The sequence below is a fragment of the Equus asinus genome, chromosome 19 (assembly GCF_041296235.1).
Source record: "Equus asinus isolate D_3611 breed Donkey chromosome 19, EquAss-T2T_v2, whole genome shotgun sequence".
NCBI classification, from domain to species: Eukaryota; Metazoa; Chordata; class Mammalia; order Perissodactyla; family Equidae; genus Equus; species Equus asinus.
Genome location: NC_091808.1, coordinates 3,020,153 through 3,042,905, shown reverse-complemented (window position 1 = coordinate 3,042,905; position 22,753 = coordinate 3,020,153). Strand labels below are relative to the sequence as shown.

Below are 22,753 nucleotides of genomic sequence, written 5' to 3'. Positions count from 1 at the left end.
CAATCTCCACCCCCTGCCCAGCCACCGACGGGCTCTGCCTCTACAGACTGGCTGTGCGGACTCGAGAATTGCACAGGAGCGGCATCACGAGGCATGACTGGGTCTGGCTCCTCTGTCCAGGCGTCACGTTTCTGAGACCCTCTCGAGTTGTGCAGAGCTTAGCAGCCCACGTGTGTCCTGCTGAGCAGCTGTCGAGGGTGTGGGTGCCCTTGGGGGGGTCTCACATTCACCTGTTGGCGGGCGCGGGGCTGCATCCACACTTTGGCAATAACGAATAAAGCCGCTATGACCATAAGAACACAAGGCGTCGTCCGGACAGTTTTCATCCCTCTTAGGTAAAACCCCAAAGGGAGAAAGGCGGGGTCATAGAGTAGGTGTATGTTTACTTTTATAGGACACTGCCAAATGGTTTCCAAAGTGGTCGCGCCCTTTCAATCCTGACGGGCCACGTGTGGAAGGCTAGGGGCTCCCCACCTCCACCAACACTTGATTTATTACGTGTCAGCCATCCCAGGGCATGCAAGGTGGCCTCTCACCGTGGCTTTGATCTGCATTTCCCTGATGACTAATGATCTTTTCAGGTACTTACTGGCCATTTGTACATCTTATTTTGTGAAAGATCTGTTCTTTTGTCTCTATTTTTTCAGTAGCTTGCTTGTCTTTTTATTATTGAGTTGTAGGAGCTCTTTATATATTCTGGATACAAGCTCTCCGTCAATATATGCTTTGTGAATATTTTCTTCTGGTCTGTGGCTCACCTTTTTATTTTCTTAATGGTGCCTTTCAAGGAACAGACGTTTTTCATTTTGATGAAGTCTAATTGAGTTTTTGGTTTATAGTTAACGATTTTGGTGTCCTAAGAACTCTTTGTCTGTCTCTCCTCCAAGGTCACGAAAACTCACCCTGTTTTCTTCTACAAGTTCCATTGGTTTAGCTCTTATGTTCAGTCTTCAACATTCGTGCTAACTATCGTGTGTGGTTGTAGCTGGGGTCAAGGTGTGGTTCTTTCCCTGCGAAGACCCCTTTATCTGACAAAGTTTTGACATGACACAGCCAGAAAATGGGATAGTTCCCTCCATGTTTGGCTTAGGGTGACAAAACAAGGTAGTTGCCCAACTCCACGCAGACAAACCCGGCCCTGCTGACTTCCTCCAGACCAAGCTCTTCCCACTCCAGCCTGCACGCCCTACCCCACCACACGATGAACCCAGGGCAAGCAAGCCTCGTTGGGTGGGGGGCCTACCTCGGGGCCGCCCTGCTCACTAGGGAGTAGCTGTGTCAATTCCTCCTGGGACCCCGGCCAGCTCTGGAGGCAAAGCTTCTTGTCCCGAGGCCCTTCTCCCGCTTTCCGCTCCCAGGCACTCCCGGTTGACCCTGCTTCCTAAAGCCGCTCCCTCACTTCGACCTCTCAGTACATGCCCGCCGTGCTCCTTCCTCAATTCCCCGTTTCTGCCTGAGACCCCCTTCCCCACAGCCCACTGGACTGAGGGGAGGCATTTTCCCAGCCCACGGGTTCCATCCTCCCCTCACCTACAAAGCCACCATCACAGCCTCTGTCCTGCCAATCTGGTCTCCCAGCCCCACCTTCCTGCCCATTCATGGGGGAGCCTGGCACTGGCTGCCCCAATCTTCCTCCATGTCACTGTGGTCATCATCCAAGAACTCTAATGTGGACACTGCAACTCCTGCTTCCCAGCACCTGACATCTGCTCGGCCGACAGTCTTCTGACCACTGCTCCTGAAGCCCCTCGCCAGCCTCAGCTCCCCCACAGCCGCTCCGCCTCTGGAGGGGTCCCTAGCGCTTCCCGCTACGGTGATCACGTCTTCCGAACGTTCCATCCCCAGCGGTCCTGGCCTCCCGCCCACTGGCAGATCCATGAGCGCGTCTCCCCGTCCTGCCATCCTTACAGGTTGTATCCCCAGGTTCCTCCAGTGCCTCCCAAGCCCTGAGCCCCACCCGCCCCACCCGTCCCACCTCAGCTTCCCTTCCTGCTGCTTTCACCTTGAACCTCATGGATGCCATCTCAACCGCTACCCAAACTACTAAACTTTGCTGCATCTACCTGTCCCCTGTGGGTGACAATGGAGCTTTCCTACAACTAAACCCGGTGGCTATCACCAGTGGGGAGACCATGGATCGGTGCCCCACAAACACGGGGTCTCCAACTGCGCTGTCACCCTCGCTTCTAACGAATCCTCCCACGCTCAGGTCGCTCTGCGGCTCGTGGCTGTCATTTGCGGCTCTTCATGGACCGCTGTGGCCTTCACTCCTCTGGGCCAGTTGTGTCACTGGCTGAATTTCCTAATTCATCCACAGCACATTTTGGTGCGAGCGCAGCTTAAGTGCCTGTGCAACGTGTAACAGCTACAAAGGGCTTAAGGGGAGCAGATGATAGGCTTGGAGTAAGAATGCCCTGCTGTGTTATGATAATGTCATCTACTGAAAAAAATGCGGCCACTTCAGTGGGATTTGGTGGTGTTTTAGAAATAGTTGTCTGCTTTGGGGCTTGAGAATGGCTACATTTTTTCCTGATGAAATGAATGATAATCACATTTTGATTATGAAAACTACCCTATGGAGGTGCATCAAGAAATGGAATTACCCTTGAAAGCAGCAGAAAACTGTATTTCTCGGCATAAATCTGTGAGTCACCTTTGATCATTATTTAAAGCCACATGATCTCCTTGCCACTCCATTTCAAACTCAGCCTGTGTCATCGGCCAGTGATCTGTGAACCTCGCACAGAACCATGCACAGGCCTGGAGAGACAATCCCTCTGCACACGAGCATCATTACCCAAGGTGAGTTTTTTACAACACATCTACTTTCTCCAGTTCTCAGCACCAACAGGCTCTTCTGTGGTCTCTGTCAGTTATGCTGGCTCTGGGAGAGGGTTCTTAGCATAAAAATAGTAAGAATACCACCAGTGCTTATTGACTTGCCTAAGAATCAGTAAAACACTGGGTAGAAATTCAGTAGGTGCATACAGACAATTTAGACCAGAGGTCCAGTTTAAGTCATTCCTTCTGTGGCCAAAAGAATAGTATGAGAAGCCAGGAATTGTAATGGGCAAGTGCCGACCCCTTGAGCATCACTCAGTCATTTAAAGACGAGCCCACTCCCAACTGGACGAACGCCATGCGCATGGACATCAGAGGCTTTGATCACACTCCTGTTTGCTACTGTGCTTAGGGGGCCTCTAATTCCACACCCTCCCACCTGGGCCTAGAGGGGAAGGACTGGATGCTCAACTCTGTCAATGGATCGCATGCTGCGGGGGCCCCATAGAGGAGACCACGGTCCCTGCACATCCCCACTTACCCGTACCAGTAGCGGGGGTCGCTGGAAATGCAGTGGTTCAGGTTGCGGTGGGCCAGCGCCTTCTTCTTGTTGAGGACAAACTCTTGCAACTTCATCTTCACTTCCGTGCTGGCCACGGCACCTGGAGTGGGAGGAGGCACAGAGATGGGGGTTGCAGGCTCTGCCCCAAGGAAGCAGCGGGTGGGGGGACGCGGAGCTGTGTGCCAGGGAAGGGAGGGGGCCTCTTACTCAGGATGCTGCTGCTGACGCCATGAAAGCTCCTCAAAGGAAGGAGAGGGACAGGGAGAGTTTGAATAAGAGGGCTTCTTCCCAGGAAGACTTTTACATAATTGCATTCTATTTAAAACGCAGGTGTAATCAGCATAAAGACTTATTGTTACCTAACACAAAACCCACTTCTGAAGGAAGTTTTCATATTCTTACATAAAAGGACATTCTGAATTAAGCACCGGCAGCCCCGGTGGGTCTTTTCTCACTAGAGCAAAAGAAGCAGAATCTGACATAGGAGGTTTTGTGCAATCTGAGCATCAGCCCAGGACCCAGGACCCAGGACCAGGGACGGGGATGAAGGCTGCTTCCAGGAAGAGCTCGCTTTCACGCTCCTGCAGACAAGCCGCCAGTTCACTCCCAACAGACCCAAAGGGAGGTTTCTGTTCTTCCCAGCTGAGCAGCTAGTACTTAGCCAGAGTGTATTCACCATAGTGGACCAAAGTCGAAACTGTGTGTTTTGGGGTTTTCTTGGGGTGGTGGCCATTAGTCACAGCCCCATTAAAGAAAACCGGCAAGTTGGAGAAATAGACCCACACAAATAAAAGGCCAAGCCTGCCCCCTCAGAAGACCTGCTAGCACAGACTCTGTTTCCTCAGAGCCACAATCAGACGACGCAGCACTGTCGTATCCAGGCTTCCGTTCGGAAAGAGCCTAAGTATTCCCCGTATGTCACCATACAGAATGTGCACAGCATTTGTACAGTGAGAAAACACATCACAAGGGGAGCAAAGCAGAGATTACAATCCAGTTTCTGACTGGGAGGCATTTCAGATTATTCCTTAGGTTGTTGATGTTAGAAACCATGTTGCAGAACATTTATGAGTAAATATCATTGTGCATGTTTAAATTATTTCCTTGGGAGGTATTAGTAAAATGACTACATCTAACAAAAGAAACATTATAGCCCTTGCAGCAGCTTCTAAAGTGCTTCCCAAAGTGCATCCACAAACTGACCACCTTGTGCCATGCCATCGGCCACACAATGCAGGTGGGTCCCTGCATCTTTATGAGTACTGAGATTATACATGACCCTGTGTCTTCATCTATCAGTCCTCGGGATCACCCCCTGACCCCGTGTCTTCATCTATCGGTCCTCGGGATCACCCCCTGACCCCGTGTCTTCATCTATCAGTCTTCAGGATTACCCTCGACCCTGTGTCTTCATCTATCTGTCCTCAGGAGTACCACTTGATCCTCATCTTTATCCATCAGTACTTCAGTGCGTTGTGGACGAGGGTCAGGTAGCAACAAACCCCTTGGGAACAGCTGTGGCGGGACCTGAACAAGATCATCCAGAAAAACACAAAGAAAGTTCTCTAAACTGACTCCAAAGCATGCTGGGAAGGTTCCGTCATAACACACAGCTGTTTCTCAGGTCTTCTTAGGTCCGAGGAAACAACCTCATCATCACTCAAGAAGAGGAGCTCTGCATGTTAGGTAAAGAGTTGCACGCAGTGTACAGCACTGGCAGTGGACAGAGAGGCTACAGACCCAGTGATGCTCGATGCTCGGTGCAGAGGGCGCAGGGGAGGGGTGACCGAACCAGGCCATGGGAAGCGGCTGAAGGTACAAAATCCACTTCCAAGCAACGCTCCTCAGTTCCTCCTAACATATCCAGGGCTAGACTTGAATGCCCCCTCTAAACACTGTTAGCCTAATTATCTTTCCTGTCTGTAAGTGGACCCATCAGAACATTACACTCCCAGACACACGGAATCAGCTCACACCCAGATACGCAGTCACTGGGCATTCCTACAACAGCCTGCCAGCTCCAGGTGGACACTGAGCAAAGACACAAAGGGTTAAGCTTATCAGTACACAGAGTGCCTCCCAACCAGGAGGAAGAGGACTTGCAGGGTGGTGGGGAGACGAGGACACAGGGTACAGGGAGCAATTGCAGCAGGGGAGACGCACATCTGCGAGCAACGTGACTTCGCTGATAAAGACAGGAAGAGTGAAATGAGGATCTGGGATATTTTTCACCTTGCAGGGCTGCTGGCAGCGCAGGGAAGTGGTGAGACTGCATGAAGAGGACGGAGAGGAGGGGGAGGAGGGGGAGGACCCAAATGGTCAGTCAGAGGAGATGACCTTCAGGTCCTTCCAGAACTGTTGTTCCGGAAGGAGAGGGTGATTGGAAGCAGGACTAGAAGCAGAGTGTCAGTGTGCAGGATAAGGACTTCCTCAAAAGTCCCCAGCAAACCGAGGCTGGGTGCTAGTTAGCCTCGACCTTCTCAGGAAAGACCTGTTTCTGTGGCTCCACTCTCCCTCACCTGTTGTCCCCTGCGAGCGCTCTAGGGACACAGCGAGCCGCACGGACCACCTTCAGACGTCTCTGACTGTCCCTGCTTCGGCTGCACCCTCAGGCTCGCATCATGGGCTCCCGAACTCCGAGAAGCGCAAGGAGCACATGCCCAGGCCCAGCAGTGAGGGTATGCACTAAGGCCCAGTGACAGGAAGGGACAGCAAGACGTGGTGAGGGGAAGCTGCCCACCCAGAGGAGATGCTGGCCCCCGAACCTGGCTGGGGCTAGGGTACCTTTGAGGCACCTATCAGGCCAGGACACAGAGGGTACCTTTGTCCCCTAGGCTACCTGCAGAATCCTCACAGGAGGAGGTGCATCTGCAGGGCCAAGGGGTCCCCAGGGTGGCCGTGGACATGTGTGGCCCCTCAACCAGCTCAAGGGTGGGAGAGGGCACCTCACCAGGCTCTTAGAGAGTCAAAGGAAAACGAGCCCAGCTCCCAGAACTCAGACTTCCCCATTTATAAAATGATCTGGAAGGTTCTGTACTGATTTAAATGAACTAAATGAATGCCACAGCGCCCCCCTGACATGTTGGACTAAGGCCACTTGAGAAGAGGGGGCAGACGATGATGTGCTCACAAGAGCGGACCCTGCCCAGACTTCCCCCAGCTGCCTGCAGGTGGAGGCTGACTGACCGGGTTCTTCCCCGCAGGGCGCCGTGGGCAAGACTGGAGTTCACGTCCTCACACAGCCACGTGGGCCTGGCCTGCAGCAAATGCAGTAACGCTCAGCCACAGAGGCGTGACGGTGTAGCGCACAAAGGGAATCTTCTTCGCTCTTTATAAGGAGAGAATTCAAAAAGGAAGATGCTGATTCTGATCTTCTTCCTTCTAGTTCTAGACTCATCTCTCAACAGATTTCTCCACTTTAAGTAAAAGTTCTAGAATCAGTAAAACACATCCAATAACCGAATACCAAATGTCTCTAATTTTTATTTTTATTTTTAAATTAATTCACATTGATTACCATTCAATTTGACAGGGTTTACAGAACCTGACTAAGTGCCAGGGTTGATCTGGCTGATGGGGATGAAGAAGTGAATCAAAGAGGCCAAGCCCCTCACTCACTGTGGGAGCGAGATCTGAGACAGGTGAGGAGGTGAAAACTGGGCAGGGAAGGGAGGAACCAAGAACAGCAGATGCCCCCGGCGGGGGCTGCAGACGGGGTGGGGGGACCTGACCAGATGGGGCAGGGCCGAGGGGCTGCAGATGGGGTGGGGGGACCTGACCAGGTGGGGCAGGGCTGAGGGGTTGCAGACATGGGGTGGGAGGACCTGGCCAGGTGGGGTGGGGCGGAGGGGCTGCAGTGGGGTGGGAGGACCTGACCAGGTAGGGTGGGGCGGAAGGGCTGCAGTGGGGTGGGAGGACCTGGACAGATGGGGCAGGGCCGAGGGGCTGCAGACAGGGTGGGAGGACCTGGCCAGGTGGGGCGGGCCGAGGAGCTGCAGTGGGTCCCAGGAGGCTTAGGAGCATGTGCAGCTGGACACGATGAGCGAATGACAAATCTGTCCCATGTTTCCAGTCTGGCTTCTCCTGGGAGTCGCGCCTCAGAGGAAGGCGCGGCCTCACAAAGGGGATAGAGGATTCCCTTCAGGATCAGGTGCAGCATCTTTTAACTCCAGCTTTTGGAGCCATTTGTAAACAAAGTGAGTGCCTTCTCAAGCAATGGCACCTTGTTCCCAGCCGTGCTGTGCTCGTAAGCAACAGTGAAAACAAATGCAGTCGTATTAGCTCCAAACTGCTCGGAAGGCAAAAGCTGCCTTCTACGGGACTTTTCCCCTTACATTTACGTTAAAATACAGCGTACCTTAGATTCTTAAATGTAACTAATCTAAACAAAACTTAACTGATTAAAGATGGTGTGTTCATGCTGAATGAGATGAAAACTGCCACAAATTCTGAGAATTCATTGTTCTATCAAATTAGTAGCATTAACTGGTATCAAGAAGTCTAAGAAAACTGCACAATTATTTAAAACTAAAAGTACCGTAAACGTTTACAAGTGTAACAAAACAATTAAATATGCAATAAGAAATTAATTTAAAAAAAAACCCCAAAAATGAAACAATAGATGCTTTACACTGCATTCTCGAATGCTTAAAAACTGGAGACGCTTAATGCCATTTGCATTTCCCCACAAACGCCCTTTAAGCATAAACAAGAATCCCTTTCATAGGTGAGGGCGCCGGCCGCGGCCCCGCTTACATAAGAGCCCCCGAGTGGCGTCCACCGCAGCGGCCGGCCGGGCCTGCCTCCTCCCGAGACCACACTCAGAGGCTGCGAAGCCTACATGGCGTGCCAAATGCCACACTGTACACAGTTTATTATTAATAATAAAACCTGACCACCCAAATCCACAAACTGAAAACCGCCGGGTGGCTGCTCGTGACGAGCCTGGAGGGACGCAGAGAACATTCCAGCGCTCCAGTTAAGAGGGCGATGCTTCGTAGGTACTGCAGAAATTGTTTTTGACTTGTAAACAGATCTAACACGTTTCTGGAGTTAAGTCTTTTCATATTTTGTGAGCCTTCAGATGTTCTTCTTAGTGGAAGATTCTGGTTAACTACGAGGACTAACTTAGACCAAGCTGCTTTTTTAGCAATCTGAAAAACTGGTGTCTGCTGGTTAGCTGGGGCACACATCAACCAGCTGATACTCACAATCGGAACTTCCATTCTTTGATAAACACCATTCTCCCACCTCCAGAGAAAAGTACGTAAGTAGGATGTGTGTTGAGGTACAAGAAAAGCACAGAAGAATGGAAATGGAGCAGGACCAGAGCTGGAGGCCACGTGTGATGCAGCCTCAGCACGCATCCTGTCCCGCAGCAGAGCCCCTAGCACAGGGCGCCCCTGAGGACCGGGTGCTGCTGTCCCCAGGGGCGACTGTCTCAAGTGGAAGGCAGCACCCAATGGCAGGCCCCAGGTAGCAGGCCGTGGAGCCTCTATGCACTCAGATTCCTAACGGTTCTCAGCCCAGCTGCACGTTAGAATCACCCAGGGGGGTTAGAGATGAAAACAGTACTGCCCGCGCTCCACTCCACGTTGGTGTGTCAGGACACCTGGGGGTTTTCCTGGCTCTGCTCACGCATCACTTATGTGGGCAGCACCCTGAGCCAGCAGGGTCCCTGGACACAAGGGAGTCAACACACATAAGAGGTGGTGTGGAAAAGGAGTGTCCTCGGAGCCAGTGGGCTGGGCGGTGAGAGAGACGAGTGCCGAGGTGTCCGCCGTGTCAGCCACTGCAGAGGGCCCCAGCCTTTATTCAGAGACCAGGGGCATATGCAGCCAACCAGACTCCACAACGGGGCTTCGCCTGATGGCCTTCTGTCCGCCCTTCCGATCTCAACTGTGGGCAATCACTGAGCCTGGAGGTCATTGTCCTACCTAATCGGGGCGACAGAACAAGCTACACCACCCAGATTTAGTAATTCCTTGCAAATACTGGTACAAAAATTAGATCTCAGGTGGAGTAAAAACGTTCCTGATGTGCTTTCTACCTTAAAACTTTCAGTTAAAGTGAAAGCACATTTAAAGTATACTATTTTAAGAGTAAAATGCTACAGGAACTAACGACTGTAAAAGCTGTTAATGTATACATCAAAAGTCACTAAGGCCACAGCTAGAAGGACCCACAACGAAGAGTATACAACTATGTACTGGGGGGCTTTGGGGAGAAAAAGGAAAAAATAAAATCTTAAAAAAAAAAGTTACTAAGAACTTACAAACAGCTAAATAAAGAAATAAACTGAAAATGAAGAGAATCCATTAGCTACTTACTTTTAGGAAAAAATATTCTTTTTGAAAGGGAAATATTTATAAAAACGTACAAAATACTATAGGCATAATAAAACAGATTAGATTACATTCAAATTCTAATTTAGGAAGGACTGATAAATCAGGCTGCATTGGCACTGAGAAAGGCACCATTAGGAGAGTGAAAGGAGGAGAGCATGGTGGAAGGAGATATTTGCAACACGAAAAACTGACAAATGGCTTGATTCTAGCATATAAAAAGAACAACCCCAAATCAAGAAAAAGAGAGACAACTGATCAGAAAAATAGGCAAGAGATCTGAACAAGCACTCCACAAAAAGGGACCATCTGTTTGGCCAGTAAGCACAGGAAAAGGCACTAAGTCTCAGTGGTTGTCAGAAAATGCAGCGAAAGCCACGAGCGGGTACTGCTCACAGCTGAAGGTAAAGTGACCGACAGTGACGAGTGGTGGCGGGGATCCAGAACAACTGGAACTCACACAAGGCTGGTGGCAGTGGAAATGGGTACCAGCACTTTGGCAACTGTTTGGCCTCACGTGTGACAGTTGACCACACGCACGCCCTAGGCTCCCCAGTGCCACTTCACATCTGCCTGTCCGCACCAACAGACACATGCAAGAACACACGGAGTGTCATTACCTGTAACAGGTCTGATTAGGCAACAGCCCGAATACGGATCAGCTACAGAATGGAGGAACATGGCGGCGTGTCTGTGAGTGGGACAGCACGCGGTTAGGAAAATGAATGAACTCCTGCTACACAACAGTGAGGACGGCTTTCACGGGCATAATGCTGAGGGAAAGAAGCAAAACACGAAACCTCCACATAATGATTCCACTGCCATAAGCTTCAAAAGCAGGCAAACTGCTCTTCGGCGTTGGCGTCGGGGGAGGAGCTACCTTTAGGGGGGCACGAGGGGCTCGGGGTGCTGCTGCTGGTGCTGTACTGGGTGGTGGGCACACGGGGACATGCACCTGCGGAAAGTTCCCCGACAGTCCCCATACGCTGCAGACCGGGTACTTTTCTGCATATGTATCTTATACCAATAAAAAAGATTTTTAAAACAACTTCAGAGAACAGGCTTGACAGGAAAGCTTTGAGAACACAACACCTTATGCTGTTGCGCATACGTAAATTAAAATGTAAACAAAAGCTTGTTAAAATGACTTGTGTAGACGGCTAACCATTTTCAGTAGCTGAAGATAAAGGATTTTTGCAGTTTATGTGTATTAGTGAGGAACCTTGGAAGAGTACATCGTCCTACCATCATTACCCCGATCCCGATCCAGGAGAGAATTGTCCATCTTGACTTATTTTCCGTATTACCAAGGATCACACATGCTCAGCACAGCACTGTGGTCCTGGGCAGAAACTAACAGAACCTGGGACGTGAGCGTGCACACGCCCCACTGACCTGGTCCTGGGTCATCACTGACAACAAGAAGTTGTCAAAAGAAGGAAGCACAAATACAGACGAGGAAGGTGTTCCCTCATGACAACCTGGGGAGGATGCGGCGCCCACTGGAGGACATGCCAGGCCATACAAAGACGGGTCATGTTGGAACTGTCCTCAGTGTGCGAGTCCAGGGCGCTCTGCCCGGCAGCGGGTGGTCAGAGAGGGCCGTGGCTTCTTCCCTGAGAAATACAGGATTCACCCTAATTTCCCAAAGAGGGAACAGCACACAAAATAGTCTCTTTGCCTCGCTAAGATGAAATCTGGGCACTTCTTGAAAGATAATGGACCACACTGGTCTTCAGATGGACATGCACAGCCACTACCAGACACCAGAAATCAGGGTCGAAAGAGCCAATGTGACAAGTAAGCTGAGGGAAGCCTGAAGCCTTGTCCCCTCAGCTGCGGGCCATCCTACAAGCTAACACCTGGTTTTCACGCAATCACAAGATGCCCTCAAAAGAAACAAATTTCAAAGACTTAGCACTGAGCTCCCAGGGGAAACTCACCAGGCATCTGGTGCACTCCATGGTTTTCAATATCTTTTCAGTCCATTAGGAGTCTGCCAAATATTTTTTAAAATGCTTAAATCAAACCAAAAGTATGCTGAGTGCCCTGGCAGCCGCCACATGAAGATGAAGCCCTGGACTTCCCCATGTCTCTGAAGCTAAGGGTGACCTGAAACCCAGCCACGTGCAGGGACTCCTGCAGGCTCCAGCCAGGGAGGCGGCCCCACCCCGCGCGGCTCCTGGGGCAGGGTGCAGGGGAGGCGGGAGCAGCGCGCCCTGGTGGTCGGCTCGGCACTTACTCTCTTTGCCTTTCTCCTTGTTCTTGAGCTGCTGCAGCTTCTGCTCGCGGTGCTGCTTCTCCAGCTCCTGCTCCTGGCGGTGTCTCTCCAGCTTCCGCTGATGCTCTAGCAGCTCCTGCTGGTGCTTCATGGCCAGCAGCTCCTGCTGTTGCTGCGAGCAAGGAAGGAGGAGACAAAGATGGTCAGAGCCTCGCTCCGAATCAGGAAGAACAAGACAGACACACATACAAGAAGATCACTGAAGGACCAGCTCGTCTCCACGCTGGTGCTGTCATCGGGGCCTTGCTCTCGTCTACACAGCCAGCATTTCTAACAAGACTACCTTGGCTCTGCTCAATCCTACGACAGAGGTCTATTCCAGGCCCCAAATGTCTCCTGACCTTTTAAATGTTAAAAATGAAAATAAAAACCATGGATTTGCTAGAAGAAAATATACATGATGATTTACGTAGTCTTGCAAGTTGGGAACGTCCTTTTGAGAATGAGACAAAAGAGTATGAAATGGAAAACTGCTTGGCACATTCCTACCAAGTTAAACACGTGTCCAATCTGGCTCCTACGACTTACCCAAGAGACACGGCGGCGCATCCGTGCAAAGCCGTGCATAAGAATGCACACGGCTGCCTTGCTCACGACAGCCCGGCTGACACGCCCCACATGTCCCTCAGAGATGAACACACGGACAAGGGTGTGTATTCAGATGCTAGAATACTACCTAGCAATGAAAGAGAACAAACCACAGAAACACGGACGGGCTGTAAACCAAGAAAAATCAGCACGCCTGGTGCGGACGGGGGCACGAGAAAGGGCGAGGGAAAGGGTCAACACGCAAAGGTTCTACTCATAGCAAGTTCTAGAACAGGAGCTCCCACCACCTCATGATGCTAAAGCAGAAGGCCGCTTCCCGGGGCGAGGCAGAGACGAAGGCAGAGGGGACTTCCTAGGCTGCGGACTGTGGTGGGGGCGGTGTTTCCACAGGCGCTCACACCGTCAAAACGCACTGGACAGTACACTCAATCTGCATGATCTGAATGTTCTGCTGTTTATAAGTCAGACTGCATGTTTTCAAAAATGACCTCATGGACCACATAAAGAATTATCTTTATCACATACTGTTAACAAAATTAAAAGGCAAAAGATGAAGAGAAAAACTCTCTGCAACATTTCTGATACGCAGATAAACGTGACACAATGGCTGTTGTAAATTAAGAAGATGGTAAGAACCCACAGAAAAGGTGAGCAAGCAGGATGAGACAGTTACAGAAGAAGTGGTCAAAAATGAACGGGAGGGGCTGGCCCCGTGGCTGAGGAGTTAAGTTCGCGCGCTCCGCTGTAGGCGGCCCAGTGTTTCGTTGGTTCGAATCCTGGGTGCAGACATGGCACTGCTCATCAAGCCACGCTGAGGCAGCGTCCCACATGCCACAACTAGCAGGACCCACAACAAAGAATATACAACTATGTACCGGGGGGCTTTGGGGAGAAAAAGGAAAAAAAAAAAGTATACATAAAAAAAATGAACGGGAAAAGATGTCAACCTCACCAGTAATCAAACCCCGTTTTCACCCCTCACAGTGGCCAAGATGGAAAGGAAGAAGCCCAGTGCAGCGCAGCACTGGCCGGGGTGTGTGGGATAGGGGTGGCAAAGGGGACTCCGAGGGGGCTCCCGCAGCCGCCAGCAGCTCTGGCGCGTGCAGCACCTCAGGACGCCCAGGCCCCACTGGTACCTGCCTCTGCCTCTCCGTCTCAGTTGGTCTCACTCTGTCTCTCTGCCTCTGTCTCTGTCTCCCTCTCTCTGTGTTTCCATCTCTCTTTATCTGTCTCTCTTTATCTCTGTCTCTCTTTATCTCTCTCTGTCTCTCTGTCTCTCCGTGTCTCTCTCTCCCTTTATCTCCCTGTCTCTCCCTGTCTCTGTCTCTCTCTCTCCGTGGCTCCGCCTACACAGACTTTCCCTTGGCTTCCACACAAGCCACTTGCCATCTCCTGCAGAACTGAGGGCCTCTGCATGAGCGGCCCCAGGGCCAGCCCTCGGAGATGGCCAGCCTGGCTCCTGCACCCCCTCCAGCTTCCCCAGCGTGTCACCTCCCTCCCCAGTAACCTCCCCAAGCAGGGCCCCCCATCCAGCATGTTCCATGTGAGCACCTAGTCTCCCTGCCATTATTTGATTCTGGTGGTCTCTCCCCCACTAGGCGGGGGTGGAAAGAGGACGCTGGGTGAGCCAGCAATCTGGCAACCAAGGAAGCCCCAGAACTTTCTACTGAGGACACGTAACGTGCAAGTGTCTCTCCCCCAGATGTAAGCTGTCAAATGTCGGGGGAGTGGGACAGACTGAAACCTCCTTTCAGGCATTCACAGAGGGACTGTGGTGCCAACAAAAGCAATGTTGACACAGTTGTTGGTAACTGACATTTCTCGAGGGCTCTTCCCAGGTGACACTGACAGCTGACAAGTGGCTGCAACCCTCCTCTGAGGTGAGCGTCTCAGAAGGGATGCTGAGCCACAGGGTGACCAGTGGTCGGGGCCTCTGTGCAGATGGCAGTTTTGCCCCCAGCGCGTGGCTCTGGGGATGAAGAAGACAGAGGAGGGGGACAGTGGGTGAGCATGAGCGCGGCTGGCTTGCTCCCTCTGGAGGGCGCCCGGTGCAGACACGGCGCAGCCCCCAGGGCAGGCCCACACACCTGGGGCCCATCCAGGGGCTTCACTCAGCTCTCTGCTGTCTCCAGTTGTGCTATGATGACACGCTGTACTCTCAGAGCAACACGCTTAACAAGACAAGAGGAAGTGGTTTAGGGGCAGAGGAGCAGATTTAGAGGATCAGGGCACAGCCAGGGGACAACCAGGACAGAGTGAGGCGCACAGGGCGATGTGCTGGGGGTGGAGGGAGGCTTTCCTGCCCACTGTGCCCAAGAAGACACACTTCGACACGGAGACACGTGAGCCACCTGTGTGTGTGTGCGATGCAGCTGCCCTCCTCTGTGGGCGCATGCCCTCACGGTGATGTCCGGCCAGCCCTGGGGAGCAGGCACTGTGTGTCCAGGAACATGTGCAAACTCCTGCTGGCCCCTTATTCAGAGGCAGAGCCTGGGCTGACCAGCCGGCTCAGTGCCCCTACGCACGCTGCACCCCCATGCCAACCCCGGTGGTCACTGCTGGGAGCCACCTCCCTCGAGGGGAGGAAGGGTCCAGGCTGCAGAGAAGGCCTGGGCTGAGCCTCTTCCGGCCACAGGCCCCCTGGGAGATGTGGAGGCTCCCACGCCCAGGGGCCTCACCTGGCTCCCAGCCCCAGTTCCCACGGTGGCCTTTTGTCAATGTGAGTGTGGAATCACTCAGTTTTTTGCATCAACTAGAGCAACACGTAAATGAAGAGAATAGGATTTCAGATTGCTTAGAGCTCCTTCCTGTTAAAGATGCAATATGTCACCCCATGTCTGTGACTTCTGTGAAGTTCAAATCACATTCTACCAAAAACGTTACAGAAAAAGAACATCAATTGTGAAAATTTATAAGGTGAAAATTCTCACTCTTTCATTCTCTAAATAAAGCTGACAACCCCGGCGTGGGCGCATGTGTGCTAGCCAGTAAAAACAGCATTCAGCAAAATTTCAGAAGAAACTGGCAATAACAATGAATGAGCAAAAAGAACAGAACCGCCAACTTATAAACGCCCGTGTGTGTGGAGGGGGTGCCGGATGCCCTGCCGGGTGCCCAGCCACCCACCCAACCCGAGGGCAGAGTGACGGGCCAGACAGGCCCTGCCACAACGTCACACACAGTGCTGCTGGAGACCCAGTGCCCAGCCTCAAGACAGAGACCACACCGCGGCCCTCGCCGGCCCACCTGGGCTGTGCCTCCGCAGCCAGCACGGCCAGCCTCCCAGCCTCCTGGCCCTGCTGCTGTGGAAGTGGCCCGATGGCAGAGTCCCCGCAGGACACAGGGCCAGGGCAGGACTTGTCAGCAGGGCCTCGAGCTCTGCCCGGGCCGGTCTGGTCACACCTGTGGTCACACATGCAGCAAGGGTTTACCGAGTGCAGACTAAGTGGTCAGCATTACTGACCACAGGGGACCCGCAGCCCCTGTCCACAATCTTGGTCACCTCACACCTTCCACAGAGGGGAGGGGATTCATTTCCGGCTAGGAACACAGGGACACAATAGCAGAGAGGGGGGCGTAGCTAGATCCAAAAGCCACACAGGCAGCAGGAGGCAGAGAGGCCACAGGCCCCAAAGGTGCCCAGGACAGGGGACAGACAGCCAGTGTCCAGCCCTCAGGCAGCAGCACACACTTCCCCTGGGGATGCTGCTCCTGGAAGGCAGGTGCCCCAGGCTCGCAGACCACATGAGGACGCAGTGTGCACAGGGCAGGGGCCAGTAGTGGGGCCGTCAGGGCTCAGCGTCCAGCTCTGGGGCCCATGGACACTGAGTGTCTCTTCCAAGAGCTTTCCTATAGAAAAAGAAATACATTCCGAACAAGCCACCTACATGAACTGGGGACAGTGGACAGGGAGGCAGGCACTGTTCCTGTTCTTCTCATCACCACGCCCTGGTTTGCCACTTGGATGGCACTGATTTCCAAGGGACTTTCTTGGTGGCACCACTGAGCATGGTCAGAGGAGAGTGCTGAGGCCAGACAGCCCAGCCGTGAATCCAGCTCTGCCCACTCCCACTCCGTCGAATACATCCCACGTCCACGCCTCCGTTTAGTCCCAGGACCTGTCTGCTCAGGCTGCTGTGAGGACTAACTGAGATGACAGTAGACAACACTTAGAACAGGTCTGGCTGTGAGCTCACGCCTGTATTCTGTCATCATCATTATTGTCAGACTTTTACTTCTGAAAGATGGCATCCGGAGAGCTTCATTTCTTGGGGACGTAGCCATGTCATCCTAAGATCAAACTGAGGCCGCCCAGGGGACTCCAGGGAAACATAGCACAAGTGGGACAGAACGTAGGAATGAATTTTTTAAATCTCAAAACTGGTTTCCTGATTTTGCAGTGTTTGTTGCCAACAGTCAATACACTTTGGTTTGACCATGAGGGCTTCAGTCCCTCTGAATTGCATCGCCGTGCACGTCTGTAAGATCAGCTCAAGAATTCTACTAACAATGTCAAAACAGTGGGGTTTTCTTACCTTTTAAGAGGAAAACCAAATTTGCGACAAAAGAGCAAACTGAATGGGGATGAAACGTGTCCCTCATTATCAGTTTCATTCCAAGAGACTCTGTACTCAGAGCCGTACTGTGGGAAAGTCACACTCGCTCTGATTGAACACAGGGCCGCACACCAAAGAAGGTACTTCTGCCAGAGAAATATTTGTTATGGATTTGGAGAACCTCGCCAAAGGGCCCCATGGCTGGGTCCATGGGTAAATGCACTCACTAGGTGTTACCAGGCCACGGTCAACAGCTCTGGGACTCCACCTGCATCGCCAGTCTTAAGAAATGTACAAAACTTGGCTTCCTGGTGTTGCTCAGGTCGGGAGACCAATACCATGATATCTGGAGCAATGGACCTGATAATTAAGCATCCCTCCCCTCTTGGTACTACCTACACCCTGAAACTGCTGTGTACAGGCCTGAGTTCCCTTTCCACTGCTCAGTATTCACTTAATGCACAAATGAGGACCAGGTAGAAATTCGCTTAATAGGGTCTCAAAATATTTACTTTCCAGCCAGAACCCGGAAGGAAAGCGAGATCTTTCAATTATCATTACAAAAAGACTGGAAACCACCACCACAGACACTGGTGATTGAAATTCGCGGGATGACAAAACTCCCAGGAAAACAATATTGTCGTGGAGTTTTAACGAAAGTAGCAATTACAAAGAGTGACTCTGGCTCCCCCAAAAGGCCCCCAGAGCAACGCCGCGCAGTCTCACGCTCCGTTCCACTCAGATGGCACTCTACACTATAGATTCATAGAAGGTAATACCCTGGATATTAAAGCGCACAAACCAGAGGTGATGGAACAAACCAGACCCTGACACCCCTCACTCACATGTCACATGGCACTTCAGGCCTGTCTCTTGGTCTTTAGACAAACTGCTCCTCTACGCCCACGGCTTCTGGAAGGTGGAGATGAATTTCAATGCAAGGAAGCCCGCTTTATTTTCCTCCACTCCCTCACCCCAGTGTGGCACCGTAAACACGTCCTTGCCCCCAGACATCTCCCCGAGGGCAGGGACATCACTGACCCTCCGCGGGGAGTGAACGGAGCTCTGTCATGGGGTGCAGTGTTCAGGCAACAAGAAACAGAACGTTGAGATGTGCTAATTTTTAACTCAGGTGAAATCCATACAGTTATGTTCAGCTAGTACCTCGCTAACACGTACGAAGGCTAAGGCCATCCTGTGGGAGAAGGAGAATTGTCGAGAAGCGAGTTTTTGCAGGAACTATCATGAGCAATTTAAAATAAGATGTCTACTCTTTAATTTTTCTAAGAAAAAATAAAAACCATGAGAAGATAGGTCACATTACTCTAACCAGAGTTTCATACTGAATGCACTTTCAAGCCAACACTGAGCTCAGAATAAAAAATCAGATCCTGAGAATTCCGCTTCTTTGACTCTGACTTTGGAATTTAATTACAAATATTCAAGTGGAAACTCAACCAGATTTTTACTTTAAAAAGTAAACTAAAATAAAACCCCGCTACAGTGAAGGACAGAACTTGGGGACAGGTGCACGTCCGTGCGCCAGCAGAGGAGAGACCCTCCTGGGCTCTGGGCACCTGACCCGCTCGGAGCGCCTCTGTTTTGTCCTAACCATCAATGACGACCGATCAGTGATTACCGATCACTAGCAGCAGTCAAGTTCGATGAAAGCACATCAACACCCCACACTTAACTGAGACGGGGACTGCTCGCAGAGCTGCTCAGAGCCCATCGCCCTGGCCCTGGGATTCTGCAAAACACTTAGTGCCGAGGCCGCGGACATTTATTCTTGTCAAGTTCCCTGGCCTGAGGTGGCCCGTGTCACGGGTGCTTGCAGGGCAGGGGTGGCAGGTGCCCGCATTTCAGCATACAGGGGTGTCCCGAGGGCCACATGTGCTGAGGGGGGTGTGAGGGCCACATGTGTCCTGGGAACGGGGTCCCCGACGGCCACAGCCTGCTCAAGAGCCCAAGGATGTCTAATGGCCACACACACCCACTCCCACAGGGGCCAATGTCCCCATGAATTAACAGTGGGCTTCCTTTTAAAGTCAAGAGCGTTTTCCTGATTTTAAATGCACCATAGACTCAGGGGAGCAAATGTGAAAATAAGAACAACATAAAAAGTCACCCATAACCCTAGCTCTTGGAAGATACTGATTCAATGTCTGAGGACATCTGCAGCCTAGTCACACACCTGACTTCAAATAGAAACCCACCAACCAGCATTTTCCCATCTCTCTTATGTTAACTGGCCTCAACAGAAATATTCTTAAGTTGGATTTTTATTAACCATTAAGGGTGCAACATGTTTTGTGCCAGTCTGCCCCTAAAATTATGCTAGTTACACAGAAACAATGCACCAGGAAATGGCCTGAGCCTGTCCCGGGGCCCATGGCAAAGGGCACCCTGCTCAGCCAGCCACAGCCACCTGCCTGCTCCCAGGACAAGGGCGTCACAGGCTCAGTTCACCCTGCTCAGTGTGGCCCTGATCATTAGTGACGGGCTCCCTCCACTTCTGCTTCTCCTCCTGCTTTGCTGGCAACAGCGTCAGCTGGTGAGACACCATACCTAAACAGAGGACAACTGGGGCCAGGAGGAAAAGGACGGAGAGCCGGACCAGGCTCCAGAGACGGATGAAGTGGCTGGTGGAATCACCAGGTGCCCACGTAACCCAGGTCCCAGCTAAGCAGATGAGGCAGGCAAGGCCTTCCCTTCCATCCTGAGCACAGAGGGACCCCACTTCACAAGGAAGGGGCGCGGTGAGGTCAGGGCTGCAGGCTGCATCTCCTCAGCACACCCCTCCTTGGTGGGGAGCTCGCCTGTCCCACAGCCCCTCGCCCCCAAACAGGTCCTCGCACCTGCCATCACTAACAGGAGAACCGACACTAATGGCTGCTCTCGCCACCTACTTCGCTGTTACTCTGAAAAGGTTAAATTGAAAACAGACCCACAGATTTTAAGCGCCTTCTTCATTGAGGAATGCATGACATTTTAAGAGCCTGGTGTGGTCAGCGCCAAACAGAAGAACACGGTATAAAATGCTGGACCACAAGGGTGCAAGTCCACGTCCACCAGGAAGTGGAGCCGGGACCCCTGTGCGTTCTAGCCTCTACACGCTGGCGGGGGAGCTTTTGTTGAAGATGCTCAAGGAGCTCCTCAGGCGTCGTCTCACCCACTTTCTGAGGCAAGTACAGGACAGGCTCAATTACCCTCATCTGCCAGAACATAATTTTTGACACAGAGTAAAACAAATAGAGAGTATTCTCTCCCTGTGGGGGCTTGCTGTTGACCTCGAGAAACATATGCTTTTTGGCCACGGAATTTATAGAGCATTTGGGACTAAAATGTTCCCTACGGGGCCCTCAGAAATGGAACCATTTCCATCTTTATCTCACTGGATTGACTGGCTCAAATCAGAGGCACCCTCACTTCAGTACGTTCAAAGTCATTCCTCCCTCTTGCCTCATGGCACGACCAGCAGTGCTCAAAACTCCCTGATGTGTCCTCCATCCCACCCCCCATCTCCATTGGTGTAACTCTCCTTTCTCCTACAAGGTTCAGCTCCCAGAAGCTGCATCCTCTTGAAGACCACTGGGGGGGTCTTCTCCCTCTGCAGAGAATCCTGGCTCCCTCCCCTCCCGGGCTCACCACCAGCTGCGACACTTCCTGGGGGCTTCCAGGCTGTCAGCAGACTCAGACTGTGTCTGTCCTCTTTTCTTCTCTTCTGCAGACCTTACTGTCGTGACACAGCAAGTCTAAGGGAGCCCATGAGGGTAAAGAAGCAGATCAAAGGCAGCAAATTCGATCAGCAAACAGTGAGGAACAATGAGAGAAAATGATGTTGCAGGTCAATGCAGGACAAGGTTTTCTTGGGAGAACATACGCTTCCCCAGCTGCCACCTTTGGAAATAGAAAGTTCCTGCTCTTCCACAGCCCACAAGCAGCCTACAGTTTAAAGGGCACAATTAAAGGTGAGCAGGGTACCTTATAAAGCACGAGACTCATGTGCCATGAGTTCCTGGCAGCACAGGGAAAGCAGGGCCCAGGACGGCAGCCGGAGTGGCCATACATGCCCCTCGGGGCAGCGGGTCACACAAGGCCATCCACCTGCTCATAAACAACTTCCTAGAAGCCCAAAGCACTGCGTTTACAAGCAATTCCTTACTGTAAGCACACTAATTAGACGCAGACAGGCTCAGGGGTGACGCAGGACTTTGGCACCACGTGGCCTTGAGTTATCCCAGGTACCAGGGTTACAACAACCCAAGTGTGTCCTACTGGCTCATAAACTGCTGCCTCAAGTGACCTGGAAGCCGGGGCCTGGGCAACATCCTTCAGCCACCTGCAACAGGTAATAAAGAGAGTAAACACCATGTCCAGGCTCCCGGTGCCATAAAGCCAGGCTTCCTTTCAATTTTCTCCCTCTCCCTGCAAGGAAAAGAGTCATACTCTCCACTAAATGGCTCTTAAAAATCTCTCCTGCCATGGAAACAGCACAAATCACACTAACGGACAGCTATATAGAAAAATTCATCCTTACTAGTAAAAAAGGACGCACAAATTAAAACAGTGTGGGAATAATTTTTATTTTTCACCAATTAAACGGGAAATATCCTGCGAGGCCTGGGAAGGGAGAGGACCAGGCTGAGGACACCTTTGGAGGGAGCACAAACCTAGCAGGAGGGCAATTTGCAAGATGTTTTAAAATGTGTAACATGCATACAATATTTTTCATATGAAAGGATTCGCTCTGAGAAAATAAAACTGGACAGATGTGCCAAGACCTACCCAAAGGACGCTGCTGCAGTCTAGTTCACGAGCAGGAAGCCTGGGGGACGAGCCCCGTCTCCCGGGACGGCACCGGCTAGACAGCTGCACCAGGCATGGAGCATGGAGGCCCTGTCGCCACCTGGTGCCACTGCAGGGTGCACAGGGAGGCTTGGGCTCCGGAATTCAGCGCTGACTCCGCTGTTCAGTGCCACAGTGGGGCTGTCATTTGATGCCGGGAGCGTGGGGCTCCACCAGCCCCCGACTGGGCATTCCCAGGTTCCTTGCCCATGGCCCTCGAACCCATGGGGTCCTGGTGCTGGCAGGGACAGGATCTGTCTAAAACACCATCCCTGGAAGTACATCCTTTACTGAAGAGTCGCATTTCTCCTCTAAGATGATGCAGTGAAATCCACCAGGAACTACGAAAAACTGGCAAAAAGCAACTGCTGGGCTGACAGTTCTGTTAATAAGTGGAAGAAAGGCTGAAGAGAACTATTGTTCAGAGCCCCAAATAGGCAAGTCTCAGGGGGCTACAAAAGCTGCGGAGGAGTCTGGGGGGCCACGCGTACCCCAGGAATGTGCTGCGGATCAGTCCTGCACTCAAGGTCTCCCCACACCCGCTCTTGCTGTAACTTGCCAGACCCCGGGGCTCCAGACACCACTGGACTCTCTCTCCACACACACATTTGTATTCTCCCTCTGCATACACACCCCAGAAGCATTCAAGCCAAAATGCAAGAGGGAAGCTTCCGGAAGCATGGAGTGCCCCTGGCAGCTGCTCATTCCCATAGCCTGCCACAAGCCAGCCCTGGGGACCCCTGAACCCTGACCACCAGGAGAGAACAATGACTTCACTGTGCTCCGAGGATGACCTGGCCAACGCCTCCTTCTGTCTGCTCTCTGGGCACTC

General features: G+C 52.0%; 1 protein-coding gene across 11 annotated transcripts in view; it reads right to left on the bottom strand.

The window, feature by feature from the left end:
* The window catches only part of HDAC4 (histone deacetylase 4), a 335,893-nt gene that overhangs the window by 102,045 nt on the left and 211,095 nt on the right, over window positions 1-22,753 (bottom strand). For 10 of the 11 annotated variants that reach the window (XM_044751535.2, XM_070489249.1, XM_070489241.1 and 7 more), the window contains 2 exons: window positions 11,930-12,080; window positions 3,323-3,443 (listed from right to left, as the gene is read on the bottom strand). In XM_044751535.2, coding sequence (XP_044607470.1) covers window positions 3,323-3,443; window positions 11,930-12,080 — 272 coding nt within the window. The remainder of the gene's footprint in view (window positions 1-3,322; window positions 3,444-11,929; window positions 12,081-22,753) is intronic. The other variant, XM_070489242.1, reaches the window with a different exon arrangement.